General features: G+C 39.1%; 1 protein-coding gene across 2 annotated transcripts in view; it reads left to right on the forward strand.

Moving 5' to 3' along the window:
• The window catches only part of LOC306983080 (chemokine-like protein TAFA-2), a 219454-nt gene extending 205440 nt beyond the window's left edge, over positions 1-14014 (forward strand). For both annotated transcript variants that reach the window (XM_079582792.1, XM_079582791.1), the window contains exons 4-6: positions 3288-3412; positions 6450-6506; positions 13900-14014. In XM_079582792.1, the coding sequence (XP_079438918.1) occupies positions 3288-3412; positions 6450-6479 (155 nt within the window). In that variant the 3' untranslated portion in view covers positions 6480-6506; positions 13900-14014. The remainder of the gene's footprint in view (positions 1-3287; positions 3413-6449; positions 6507-13899) is intronic.
• The last annotated feature ends 561 nt before the right edge of the window (positions 14015-14575 follow it).

Consider the following 14575-nt stretch of genomic DNA (forward strand, 5'->3'; position numbering starts at 1 on the left):
AGCCCAAGTTCCCCTCCTGACATGGGAAATACAGCCTTACACTGCTTTCTAGTCTTCACAACCATCACTCCACTCTTTAGAGTTAAACTTGATGTCATATTGTTCACCATAATGAGTACATACTTTGAGCCGTTACTGTAGGGTGACATGATGACCAGGTCATCAGTGCAAAGTAGTTTAACATTCTTTCCCCTGTCATGCAGCCGGTCGTACAGTCTTTCAATCTTTACTGTTCTGTTGACCAAAGTGCTTTTAGGAGATTAGAGACTACAGTGTGACAAAATTATTTTATTCTCTCTTTATTTAACTCTTATAAACAAGATTTGCCAATGTTGAAAGGCACTGTAGGCACTGTGATGATCTGTGGAGATTAGATGAATATTTGCTCAAATCTACAAAGATTTGTAGTAAACCGTCAAACAATCAAAATCACAATTGTAATGGTTGATCTGGAAATCACTGATATTTGTGAAATCTCTGGAAAACAACAAAATCTGTCTCCATAAGAGTTTATAATGTATACAAGCTGCTCACCCTGTAGTTCAAAGTCCCTGACAAATAAGTTCTGAAATGTATTAGCATAACAATTGTTTGTTAACATGTTTCAAATGTTAACTCTGAACTGAATCTTTATTCTAACATAAAATGGCAAAGAATCTAAATTGCAATGCGTGTTTGCCTCAATAACTATGCATGTCCAAAGAAGCGTGCCTGGCTTTCTTTGATGACTAATATTATGAAATTTAGAATACAGTGCAGTAGCAGCCTTGAAAAAAGCAGAGAAACCACAAGTTACTCGAAGTACCTCATTAGCATTAATCATGGCTATAAAACTTGCAGCACTAAACTTCCCTGTGTGTTATTTCCACTATAATGAATGGTAATGTAATATGTGATTCCCTGAAGGTTCTTTTAATCACCAATATATGTATAAATGAATGTGTGCTGTCCACGGCTCACTGTAGTCAATGACCCACAGGGGCTCTTAGCATGCTAATGTGTCAGAGACTCTCTTTGGTCTGAGCAGCTCTGGTTCAGGCTGCACTCCCAGCACAGTCCTGTTTGACCTATTCCCTGACATTTTCCTATTGACATTTTGGGCAAATTAGAGCTGTGAGCCGCCGGCTGGAGTTTAAAGCTCGACGGGTGATCGCAGCGAAAAATGATCAGCACTTAACCTTTTAATTATTCTTTCCTTTTACAGCCAGGGATTACCTTTAGCAGCACAGTGTGAGAGACAATTTCCCTCTTTTTATGGAGACAAATGGGGCTCCACGCATCTGGAAAAACTTCCATTGATCTGAATTTGCAATTGACCCGAGCCAGCAACAAATTCTCTCTGTCTGTCTGTCTGTCTGTCTGTCTGTAGTGTTGGGCAAGTTACTTAAAAATTGTAATATATTCTATATTAGTGATTACAGCTCTAAAAATGTTAATGTAGCTGAGTTACACTACTTTGAGTTACTTTTGAGTTACTTTTGGCAAAATATAAACTGAAAATAGTAATAAAGCCACCAAGCAAAAGTGTAGTCAAAGATTTCCTTTTCCTTCACTTTTCCCCATTCTCTTGCGTTTTGTTTTGAGGACATTCACTACACGCAACTGCAGATCTTATACACCAGTGTCTAACTTAATTTGGCATGCAGGTACAAGAGTTACAAGAGCATTTAAATGTATCAAGGAAAAAAATGCCAAACTCCCCCTAACAGAGTTATTAGGGGGAGTTTGGCATTTTTTTCATTCATACATTTAAATGCTCTTGTAACTCGAGTTACTTAAATTGTAATGACTAATATATCCCCGTATTTTGTGACAGTAATATGTTATATTCCTTAGTTACTGATAAAAGTAATATAATGTCTATCTGTCTATCCAGCCATCTATCTATCTGGGACCAAATATCGTTTTGCAATATATCGCAATCATAGTCTTTTGATACTCAACTACTAAACAAAAGAGCATACTTTCAAAATGTCTGACTGATTTAATTTAACCTTTGAAAACTCAACTTGTGCTTTCTTATTCAATTCATTTAGGGAAAAGTAATGCAGTTTGCTTTAATGTAATACGTTGTCTGTCTGTGTGTCTGTGTGTCTGTCTGTGTGTCTGTCTGTCTGTCTGTCTGTCTGTCTGTCTGTCTGTCTGTCTGTCTGTCTGTCTGTCTTTAATAGGCAGTGTCAGGCCAGCAGCATCTGTTAGCTGCCTTACCAACACGCAGCCCTGATATTAATCAATCCCTTTGCGTCATAAAGTATCTATTCAGGCTAATTTTGTGCTGTGAGAATGTGCTGTTACGAGTGGAATATAATGGTCGTTCTGTTGATTAGATCTGAGACTAATGACAGCAGAGGGGCATGTGGAATGTGCGTAATGACCTCTGTAATACGCCAAATTCAAATCTGCCCAGTGTCTGCTGTGATACACTCACAGTTCAACGTTGACTTTATGGAGCAACAGTAGATTTAAAATGACTAGTTTATTAATCCTGTAACAACGGCTACATTATCTAAAGTAAATACTGCTAATGTTGTAAAAATTTACGTCCTCTTTATTGTTTCTCGAAATCATTTAAGTAAAAAAAGTTTATAAGAAAAACTGGGGCCGGGCGATATATCGATATTTAAGATATATTGATATATTTTTAAATGAGCCATGGAATTAGACCATACATCAATATAGTTCAAATTCAGATAAGCTATTAAATGAACAAAAAGAATATATAAATGATGCCCTTAGAAAAAGATTGACCTATTTTATTTTATTTTTATTTAAGACATTTTTTTTATTTATTTACTTATGGAGCTTTGTTATACAGTGTTTATGTTTACATCTTATAGCGAGTTTTCAATAAAACTACTCAACATTTCCCTTGAAGGCTCTCACTTTGCAGAAAATATATCGGGATATATATCGCATATCGATATTCAACCTAAATATATCGGGATATGACTTTTGATCCATGTCGCCCAGCCTTAAGATATGACCCATATGCCAGCAAATTGTCAAATACTTCACCCTGCGGCTGTGACACTTGCGGTTGGAGGTCATAGCTTGAGATAAAATGAAACCGATATTTCTCTTTCAAAGCAGAAACACTCTGTAAACGAGATCAGTACAATCTTTGACACTTGACCTTTGATCCCAGAGACCGTCTCTTACTCCCCATGTAATCATTCGTACTTCATAAATAATCAATGTTTATTAACTAACCATGTAGATATGACAGATGTGCCTGCGTACATGTTTGTGAATAGTCTTGTAACAGAATACATCCGCTGTGTACCCAGCCTCGATAGTGGCGCAGAAGTGGTGGTGTCAGATGCATCCGTGCCTTGATGGAGAGGAGTGCAAAGTGCTCCCAGACTTGAAGGGCTGGAGCTGCGCTACAGGCAACAAGATCAAAACCACCAAGGTACAGCTCACCCATTGGACCGTCCCGCACACTCTAACCTTCAGGACAATTATCATACTCAAATTGAAAATGTACTGTCGGAAAATGATGCTTGTGCTGTAGCTGCATTCTTAACATCTCTTAGTCATCTGGGCTTAGCAAAAAATTAAACAGAACTAGTCCTGATGCCTACTTTTTGAAACATATTTAATTACATTTTACGAATGCTAAATTTGTGTCTTATTTGCGATAATGTTATATTCAGGGTTATGAGGTCCATGCACGTTATGATCGGAGTTCGGTTCATTGTGCTATTTTTAGCACCCAAGAATTCACATAAAAATAATAATAACAACATTTGAATCATTTGTATAATGGCATTTTTTAATCCCGCTGTTAAATGAGCTGTGAAAATAATTACAAATACAAAGGGCCTGAGAGGTCAAATTAGTATTAAAAACTTTATAAAATGCAGGAAGTCATTCTAACCAGGGAGGAACATTTGTTTTAATTATGTTTTTCAGTAAAAGGTTTGATTTTGAGAGTATTTTCGCTTAATTTTGAACACAACACACTGTTAAATACTGTATAATCTTAGTGTAGTTGGTCACTTTGTACTAATATTGGCAAAATCCTCAAGGTAGGGGGTACTCAGAGTATAAATCAATGACTCAAGGGGTACGTAAGGCAAAAAAAAAGGTTGGGAACCACTGGTGTAATAGACCGGTTCATCCTAAAGGCACTTGAAGCGCAAACTAGGTGGGACAGCCCTCCCACCATCGAACTGGTCTCAAGAGATCCACACTGCTCCGCTCCTGTCAATATCCAGCTTAACAAATGGCTGCTTGTGGCTCTCATGTCGTACGTGACGGCCTTCTGGTTATACTGTATAACACACCTGTTCTTCCTTTTTAAACTACAAGCCCTGATGAACATAGCTATAGGTAGATGATTCACAACTTGCACAAACGTGATCTGAAATCTTCATATTTTGGGGTTTAATGGGAGTTGTACATCCGGATCGGATGTGACTTTATTTACGTCTCAGCCGAGGGACAGAGCAATTATCCACCTCATCTCACTTTAGCTCTGCACCCATTCACAAACACATGACTGACTGAGCTTGATGCGTTCTGGCGTGGAAAGTTTTAACGCTTGGACACGGTTATTCCTTGAGACGCTCAGCCAGAGCTTGTCCGTGTGTAAAAAGTTCCCCACGTTGACAGGATGCACCGAGCCTGAGCATTCAAATCTTTTTACTGATATTTAAAGGAACAGGCCACCGTTTTTCCATACTGAGATATGTTCTTACCTGAGCTTAGACGAGTTGATGTGTACCTGACTGGTCTTTATGCGTGCGCTCAGTCACGCAATAAGACCAAAGATGTTGTTAGCATTTAGCCTCTCCTCCTTATGTTATGAGCTAAATATTTCTCTAAAAGGAACAGGCCACCGTTTTTAAATACTGAGATATTGTCCGACCTGAGCTTAGACGCGTTGATGCGTACCTATCTGGTCTTTGTGTATGCACTTTCTCTCCTCTATGGGGCCAAACGGGGGTGAAGTTAGAAGCGACCAAGCTCTTCCACGTTTTCCCTATATAAATACAGCTACATGAGTAGTTACACGATCCAGGTCTAGTTACACAAAAATCAATGATTTTCTAAGAGGATAAAATGGGGTACTATATTGTAAGGCGTAATAAAACCTTAGGAGCACTTAGACGTCCACACAGTAATATCTAAAGAATTTTGATTACTGTGTAACTATAGATACAGACGGCATCGCGTCATAGAAGGGGGCGTGGCCTCGCCCAGGGAGAAAATTATTTTTTGGGGGAAACACAATTTTTCACTCTTTTTAGCCATTTTCTGGCGAAATATAAAGGTATTTATCACATACAAATTAAGTCAAGTCTAAATCGGGTCCATATGGAAGTTTATTCACAGCAGATTGTTCAGTAGAAGTGAAAAAACGGTAGTCGTATCTAGCACTATCTAGCGTTAGCATTAGCACGGGGCTAACATGAAGCATCATGTTAGCATTCTCCGTTATTTATGTATTTATGGGCTGTTGAAGCTCCTCTCCATGTCTGTGAAAGTTTAGATTTTTCTCCAAATTGTTTTCCCCCTGAACTGTTTTCAAATATGACCATATAGGGGCAATTCCAGAGATGCCGTCTGTATCTATACTTGCATAGTGTAACTAACGTAACCGTATTTAAATTGGGAAAACTGGGAAGAGCTTGGTCGCTTCTAACTTCACCCCGTTTGGCCCCATAGAGGAGAGAAAGTGCACGCACAAAGACCAGATAGGTACGCATCAACTCGTCTAAGCTCAGGTCGGAAAATATCTCAGTATTTAAAAACGGTGGCCTGTTCCTTTTAGAGAAATATTTAGCTCATAACATAAAAACAGTACAAAATACCTCAAATGTGAATGTAATTGGTCAAACATAAATTAATTGGATCAACATGACCTTTGCACTTCGATCTTAAGTGTTTTTAAGTGCTTTAAAGTGAGGCCCATACCCTCTGCTTGTTGAGCTGCACTTAAGGTTTAAATCTACCCAAGGTCACTGCCCCTCGTCTGCACACCTTTCACCAAAACCAGGTCTCCTCTTGGAGTGTCTAGACCCCAAGGAGCTCTGATCAATGGGTTGGCCACGTCTCCTTTGCCCTGTCAGCCCACTTTGAGCCTCCAAACCGTCCAATTACTCACTCCAATTACCTGCTTTTAACATTGTAAGGCGAGCCCCCTGTAGTCTTTAGTGTGTTATGACGAGCCTTTGACTTGACTCCTGCTTTGAGGTTGTTTAATTATTAAAACTGTCCACACCACACCTTTCTGGAGCCAGCTCTATTGATTTGGAGACTAGTTGGGACCTCATAATGGTGTTATATATAAATCTTTTTGTCTTTAAGTGGCCCACAAACGTGCCATGTGCCCGAGAAGTGATTTTTGTTGATCAGTTTTTGTTTTTGACCTTGATGATAAATAGTATTAAAGTTAACTTTTTTGTTGTTGTCTTTTTTTCCCCCTTTGTGGCCTGGCACAGATTTCTGCGGACAGAGACCAGCTTTGGTAATGCCGGAGATTGCACCATCGATCTCAGGTAACCAGATCAATATTCCTTTTTACGACAATGAATGTTGATAAAGGCCGAGTAGAAAAAGTCAAATGTGCTTGCTCTTTTCCCCTCAATGACTGAATGAATTGACAAGATTATTTTGGATGTGTGAGTAAGAAAAGCATCGCTACTTTTTGAAAAACATTTTCAAAGGACTGTGAACAATATTTGATAGAGATATCTGTATTGTGTAGACTTGTGCTCAAAAGTTTACATACAGAGTTTTAGATTTTTTTTGGACTATTTTTCAAAGAATATAAAAGATAAATAGTGGTTATGTGAAGCCATTTGTTGTGAAAAACTGGGTTTGCTCTTTTTAAATCATAATGAGAAAAGAAAGAACCAAAAATGACCCAGATCAAAAGTTTATGATCAAGAGGAATGGGCCGCTTTATCTTTAGATTATATACAGAACCTTCTCCACAACTACTACAAAAGACTCCAAGCTGTCATTGATGCTAAAGGGGGGAATAGCAATATAATAATGGCAATAATGGTACTTTGGTTCTTTTTTCATTATGATTGATCATTGATCATTATAAAAAGACCAAAAAAAAATGGCTTCACACAAACACTAACTATGAATGGAAAAACAAACAAACAGAAACACAAAAGTGGGTGCTGGTAAGGCTATAACTGCAGTGAATTTTAACACTGACTTTCAGCAGGTTGATGCTTCACAGTATTATAAAAAACATACACACTCTCCAGGAAACCACAACACAATTATCCAGGCACACACAAATTACCGGTACACCGATAAGCACAAAAGTCTGAAGCTGAAACCAGTCTGCATTTGATCTAGAAATAATAATAATAAAAAGCTCTCTTTGCTCTAAATCAGGGGTGCCCAAAGTGGGCCCGCGGGCCAAATTTGGCTCGCCGAAACAATTCTGTTGGCCCGCCAGAGAGTGACATACTTTTGCACTGCATGTGGTTAATACTTACTCTCTTCCATTCATTCTCAATGGTAAATATGGATGCAGTACACTTTATGACCACCAGGGTCAAATTGGGGGCGCTGTTTCACTCCTTTCGCAAAGTTAAGGAAACACTGTTGTGGTGTCTTGGTGTTTATCAATCACAGAGCGTTGTAGCATCAACTTTCACAGTTTTCCAACTTTTATTGCAAAGGTTGTTGACATCAACAACAGTATATGTTAAAAATCGCCTTATAAAAGAACTGATGCTGAACTGACACTTTCAAAATAATCTAATGTGGCATTTTCTTTGAGTTAACGAATAAGGTAAAGTTACTGTAGGTGCTGTGGATACAGGTGTTTTTTTTCCCCACTAAATTGCTGCAATTGTTGAATTTATTTTACTAAAATGAGGCTTTTGCCATAGTTACCATTTGTTTTAATATAGCATGTAATTTGCATAGATAGAATCAAATGCAAATCTAGGCTATCTAAAAAAAAAAAAAGAGTAAATAAAAAAAGTAACTTTATAATTTGCAGTTATATGTGTGTTTCGTGCTTGACATCGCCATGTTTGGCCTGCGACTCACAGGCACTTTTTAGTTTTGGCCCTCGGAGACAAAAAGTTTGGGCACCCCTGCTCTAAATACTTCCATCTTGCACTTGTCCTGTTTCAAGTCTAAAAAGTGCTTGTGCAGGACTCCATCAGTTAAAGCTTTGCGACAGTAAAGTCAGTGAAGTTCAGATGTTTCAAATGAGGTTCAGTGGCATGTCCATATGTTGTGTTTGTAGGAAATCCAGGTTGCGTTGCCGTGCCATTAAAGGATCTGTATCATGCAATTTAGCCATTCCAAAGTTAAGTATAGGCATTTATATGATATATTGTACCACTATGGAGCACTCATTTTTGTATTAAATATAAGTGTTTTCTGGAGGTATTTTTCAAACCCGGAAGACACAACGCTTCGATTCAGTTAACTCCGCCCCCTCTCTCCGCACATACAACTTTACCGTAATATAAATAAACAGCAATAAGTGAAGTTACTTCATGATGCAATTATACGGAGTTGACATCTGCAACACAGCTTCATAAATGGCTAACACACATGTTAATATGCTAACACACAAGCTAACGAGTGTTTTGATAAACTCACCTCTCTGGTCCATCGCTGTTTACATTATGGGACTAGCGTTGGTTATAAAAGTGAATCCACTTTGATTCAGGTGAAGGTTCACCAAACATCCATCAAGAGACAGTCACAGAAAAACACTATTTTGGTGATAGTCACCGAATCCCGGAGAGAAAAAACAACCTCTGACGAGTGGCCTCTCTTTTAGGAAGGTTGAATAAAGTATTTGTAGCCAAACGCGCTTCTTTTTCTCCGTGACATTGTCGTTAGGTAACAAAAAAGAACAGGTGTGTCCAGAATAGGTTACAACGAGCGCCATCTTCACGGCTGCAGCGCAAACATGACGTCTGTTCAGACGCTCAGGGGATGCGTTTGTTTTGACCCCAGCTGACCTCGGGCACATCCTTTTTTTTTCTCTCTCTCTTTGTTTCTCTCTTACGCACTTCCGTTCCGCTGTGACGACACAACTGAGCAAGTCAGTCGTTTACCAGGAGAGGGCGGAGCGGCTGCTCAGAGAACAGGATTCAGGAGAATTGCTGAGAACTGCGTGAATGAAGCCAAAAAACACTCTTGGGGTGTTTTTGATAAGGAAATAGCATAACATGGCTAAAAGCTCTAAAAAGTCATTTCCATGATATGGGACCTTTAATAGAGCACATTCTACGTACCCTCACTTTAAATTTACATCATCCAATTTAATGAAACGACCGTTGTTTTGTACAAGTATATTTTGCATTATGAAGACATGATATGAACCTGCTATAATTGTCATCTTGTGACAAGAAGCAGTTCTGTGGGAATGATTCTTAGGTGCTACATTAATCTTGCCGACAACTCCCAGTGTAAATGTCTGTAAAGACTCAAAATTGGATTGCAATTTTTTATGTAATCTCCCCATGATTCTGCAAGTCTCCGGCCCTTTTTCCTGGTAAAATACCCTTAATGGTGTTAGAAGTGCTTTGCTTTAAATTTGTTTTACGCATGACTGAGAGTGATTCATGTGATGTGCTTTGCAGCAGAGCAGCACTATCTCATGACAAGTGGACGGTTTGTGAATTCATCACAGCATTGCGTTGTCAAAGGCGACTCTCCTCTTTCAAAAGTTTCCCAGCGATAATGTTGTCTTACAAGTTTGGCTAGGGCTTCCCCAAACTGTGAGGCAGATGACAGATGGCTAGAATCGATAGCGGACACAGTTCTAAATGTATAAATGAGTCCCTTGCACATTGTACTTTGGGGGCGAGCGTTTTGGAGTGGCTGCCAGTCAGACACTTGGGAGAGATGACAGGCAATTTAAGCTGAAGGAGTAGGGAGGTGCTCCAGTCTGACAGCTCACAAGACAAAACAGGAGCTGTGCCCATCTCACTGATAGATCTGTACTCTCCTCACACAATGGGTTTACAAGGGAAAAGAAGATTCAAATTTACTTTTTTCCCAAATTCAAGTTCAACTGAAAGTGTATTGAATTGTGTATAGATTTTCCAGATGTGGTACATGTGGCACCAAACATGGAAGTTACAACCATTCACCTAAAACATTTGTAACCGAGCAGCTAAAGCTCCCCTTTAATTTGTGCAACAGGTAAGTCTGACTAAACAATATTACAAAGGCATAAATATGTAAAAATATAATTTTATATGTGGTTCACAACTACAGTGTGAGGAAAAAGTGAGTACACCGTGTGGAATTTTTTACATTTCTGCCTAAATTGTTCAGAAAATGTGGTCCGATCTTTTTTAAATTCACAAGAATGAGTAAACAGTGTCTGCTTATACTAATACCACCCAAACATTTACATTTTATCATTTTTTTACTGGCCACAACATGTAAACATTCACAGGAGAGCGTGGAATAAGTAAGTACACCCCCTGAATCTCGCTGAACTGCAGCAGTTTTGTAAAGAGGAATGGTCCAAGATTCATCCTGATCGTTGTGAGCGTCTAATCTGCAACTACAGAAAAACAGTTATTGCTGCAAAAGAAGAGTCAGCCAGCTATTTAATACAGGGGTTCACTCACTTATTCCACGCTGTTGTAAATGTCTCAGGTCTTTCTGCAAAATATTGAGTTAAATTTGTGAATACATTTTTCTATTGATGATATCATGTTGTCCAGGCCCTGAGGCAACCAAACAGCCCCACACCATGATTCTCCTGCACCATACTTCACAGTGAGGATAGGGTTTTGATGTTGGTGCTGTTCCATTTGTCCTCCACACATGACGTTGTGTGTTCTTCCCAAATTATTAAACTTTGGGTCCAACCATAGACTGTAAAAAAAAATGGACGTCTTATGCTCACTCCTCCCCGTTTACCAGATTGACCACGGCCGTGGGGCAATTCATGGCGGATTTACAGGCTCCCCCTCCCCAGCTCTGACGAAGCATGTTCCTAAAAAGGACATACGGGCGGGATTTTCACCGTAGACTCGGCCCTTGCGTGACGTGTAGCTCGCGCTGCTCCAATGCTAACAGTCCGAGCCTCATTAAGTACGAGATTTCAAAAAATCATATTACGAAAACCAGCCTGGTTTCATATATTGTTATTAACCCAGCGTTATCTCAGGAGGAATATCTAGCCTAGTCTAGGTTTGAAAACATTGAAACCAGGCTTTAAAGTAGTTTTTAACGTGTCTAAAGTCCAATGCTTTTCAATGGGGGCCTAGCGGCGATATGGAGGTACTGCAGCAACGGCGGAGCAATGGCGGCCCCCACGTTTGTGGTCAAAAAGCAGGGCAGCCAGCGGCCATTGGGTCCAACAGTCCACTGAATATTTGTCCAGTAGTGCAGTAGTCATGGAACAGCACACCAACATCAAAACCCGATCCCCACTGTGAAGTATGGTGCAGGAGAATCATGGTGTGGGGCTGTTTTGTTGCCTTGGGGCCTGGACAATATGATATCATCAATAGAAAAATGCATTCACAAGTTTATCACGATATTTTGCAGAAAAACCTGAGGCATTCACAGAAGCACGTGAATAAGTGAGTGAACCCCTGTATTAAATAGCTGGCTGACTCTTCTTTTGCAGCAATAACTGTTTTTCTGTAGTTGCAGATTAGACGCTCACAACGATCAGGATGAATCTTGGACCATTCCTCTTTACAAAATTGCAGCAGTTCAGCGAGATTCAGGGGGTGTACTTACTTATTCCACGCTCTCCTGTGAATGTTTACATGTTGTGGCCAATAAAAATATGATAAAATGTAAATGTTTGGGTGTTTTTAGTTTAGGCAGACACTGTTTACTCATTCTTGTGATTTGAATAAAGATCCGACCACATTTTATGACAAATTTAGGCAGAAGTGTAACAAATTTCACACGGTGTACTCACTTTTTCCTCCCACTTTATAGCAAATTCACATTTGACAAGCCCAGTTAGTAATTTACAGCCTACACTATGTGCACAAAAACTATATGGCTGACATACTTGGCCATCTATCAGCTAGCAGCCATTACTGCCAAATTGTTGGTGCACCACTAGGTATTGCGCTGCGGTCAACGTTACGAGTACCACACTGACTGAGTCAATTAAGAACAATGAAACACAGTCAAGTCAAGGTCGAATGGAGAACAAGAGCACAATTAAAAGAGCACAAAAGCCAACTGTGGCCGACTGTTGACCAAAGAAAAAGAGGATAGACCCTGACAGGTTAAACTAGCAGGGAAACATTGAATAATCGAGGAAGTTACTTTGGCGTATTAACTCTCCTGAGGGCACTATTCAGAACGGGAACATAGCACATGCCCTCAACACCTGAGCTAAAATAAGAACGAAATCAGACCTTGCAAATACAGCAATAAAACTCTAGTTCCATGAGCAAAGGGACTTACATAGCAACGTTCAAAACACCAGCAACAGCCCTGAGAAAACACCTCATCATTTACACCTTTAACTAATCCCCGTAATCAGCCAACGGAACTAGCAACGGGGTATGGTGCGTTCACAGGTGCGCCAGTGTGAGTGATTTACAAAAAAAACGCTTTTAGCTACACGGTTACACTTTTAACAAAATCTAATCCAGAGTCCAGATCTACAATGTTTTCAAAATAAGTTAAGTCCTATTTGATTTGTTGGTAGCTCTTAAATGCTACGTAAAAGTGTAATGACACACTTATCCCCAAGAAAAAGTCAAGAGAGAATCCATGTTGGTAGATCTGACCTCCTACAAAGCATGTAGGTGGGATCTTTGCTGTAAAATCCACCTTCCCGGGGCAAGAAGAAGGAAGATCTCCCGGACCAGTCAAGCATAGCACAGCCTCATTAAAAGTGCATTTTGCACTTTTTATGCAGGAAAAAAGTGTATATTAGTGTATTTGATCTGTCAGTGACCCTGCGGCTTTATGGGTGCATGGTTTGCATGTCGCCTTCACTTTCTATCCCGCTCCAGGACCAATTGTTTAAGGGCGTCTGGTAGGTATTTATTTCCTGCCAACTCCTTATAATGCCTCATTTGCAACTTGAATGCACCTTTTCGAATAGAATTTAAGCCCTGGTCCATTCAGACCTATTATATTTGTAATGTGTAATTTTTAATGGTCACAGGGTGAGTTGTATGAATAGAAACAGGAGTACGGTGTGGTGAAACCGTCTCACATGCGGCCCTGTGGACTGAAAAAACCCCAACATCAGCAGTGACTACATACATAGCTTTTCCCCGCTGCGTGGAGTGAATGTTAGATTGTCCCATGTACAGCACTTTGTGACCATGTTGTGAAAGCTGCTTTACAAATAATAATAATATACCAAAATACCAGGAAACACGGCTGGTATTTTCTTCGTAATGAAATAGAAACAGGGTTGCAAAATGCATTGTCCCTCATTAAGATGCTATTTCTACCAACCTACTTCGGCCACTTCTTTTTTATTTCTAATTTTACAACCCTTTTTGGGATATCTTCTTTTAATTATCAGGAAATTGCAAAGTGCTTTGGTTGTTCTTTTTCTTTTTCATGTGAACAAACTGCCAACATGCATGGTACTTTCAAATACTTACCCCCACCCAGTATGGACTGAATGAAAAACAAATCTCCTTACCTGTTATGTTCGGAGTGCTATACAAATAAGATTATATTCCTTTCCCTATGTTTTCAAACAATGTGCAGTTTCCCATGTAATTAAAATGTACAAACAAATGTTTGTGAATATTGGTTTGTTTAACATTGTTACAAGAGAGGAAGGAAGGAAAGACAGGAAGACAGAAAGAAAGAAAGAAAGAAAGAAAGAAAGAAAGAAAGAAAGAAAGAAAGAAAGAAAGAAAGAAAGAAAAGGCTTTAGTTTTAATTCATTAATTAATTGACCTTCTTTCAACACCTTTTCTTGTGTTTTAGGGAAATTGCCTTGGCCTGGATCATCGAAAGAGAAGAAAGTGTTGCAATGGACCTTTCTGTAAATAGACACTGAAGTTCTATGAACCATAAGTATTATTTGGGAAAAGACAATGAATTCTTTTTTGTCCAAAGACCCTCCAGACACAGACCCAAACGAGGAACTGGCCAACTGTCTCTCTCTTAAAGGACTACATATGCTTAGCCTTACACCGGACAAGGGATTTTTCTCACAATGTACTGCTTATAGTTGAATGGTGACTCTGCCTTCCAATACAATCTAAAAAAGAAGGCCTTTTTCCTTTGTGTGTCCATTATATAAGGCTTAAGTATTCAATAAAAGCAAGTTTATATTTGTTTATCATTATTATTTTAGGTCCACTTGTCATCATCAAATAATCTGCTTGATCAATTCAGCCACACAGTTTTTGTTATTACAATATCAACTCAGTAAATGGAGAAGTTTAGGACAAATTGAAAATGGCTTTTTAATATTAATGATGATGACGATTTGTTGACAATTGTGGGGTAGACATCTAACTGTCTGTTTTAACTTTCTTCAAGCCTGATAATGGTTAACTTTACAAAGAAAATGTAACTGTCTCTTTATTTCACTTCTCATGCCTTATCGGAAGCTAAAAAGTTTATCATGTCCCTTTTTTATAATATGTGGAGTCCA

The sequence above is a fragment of the Gobius niger genome (assembly GCF_951799975.1).
Source record: "Gobius niger genome assembly, chromosome: 2".
NCBI lineage: Eukaryota > Metazoa > Chordata > Actinopteri > Gobiiformes > Gobiidae > Gobius > Gobius niger.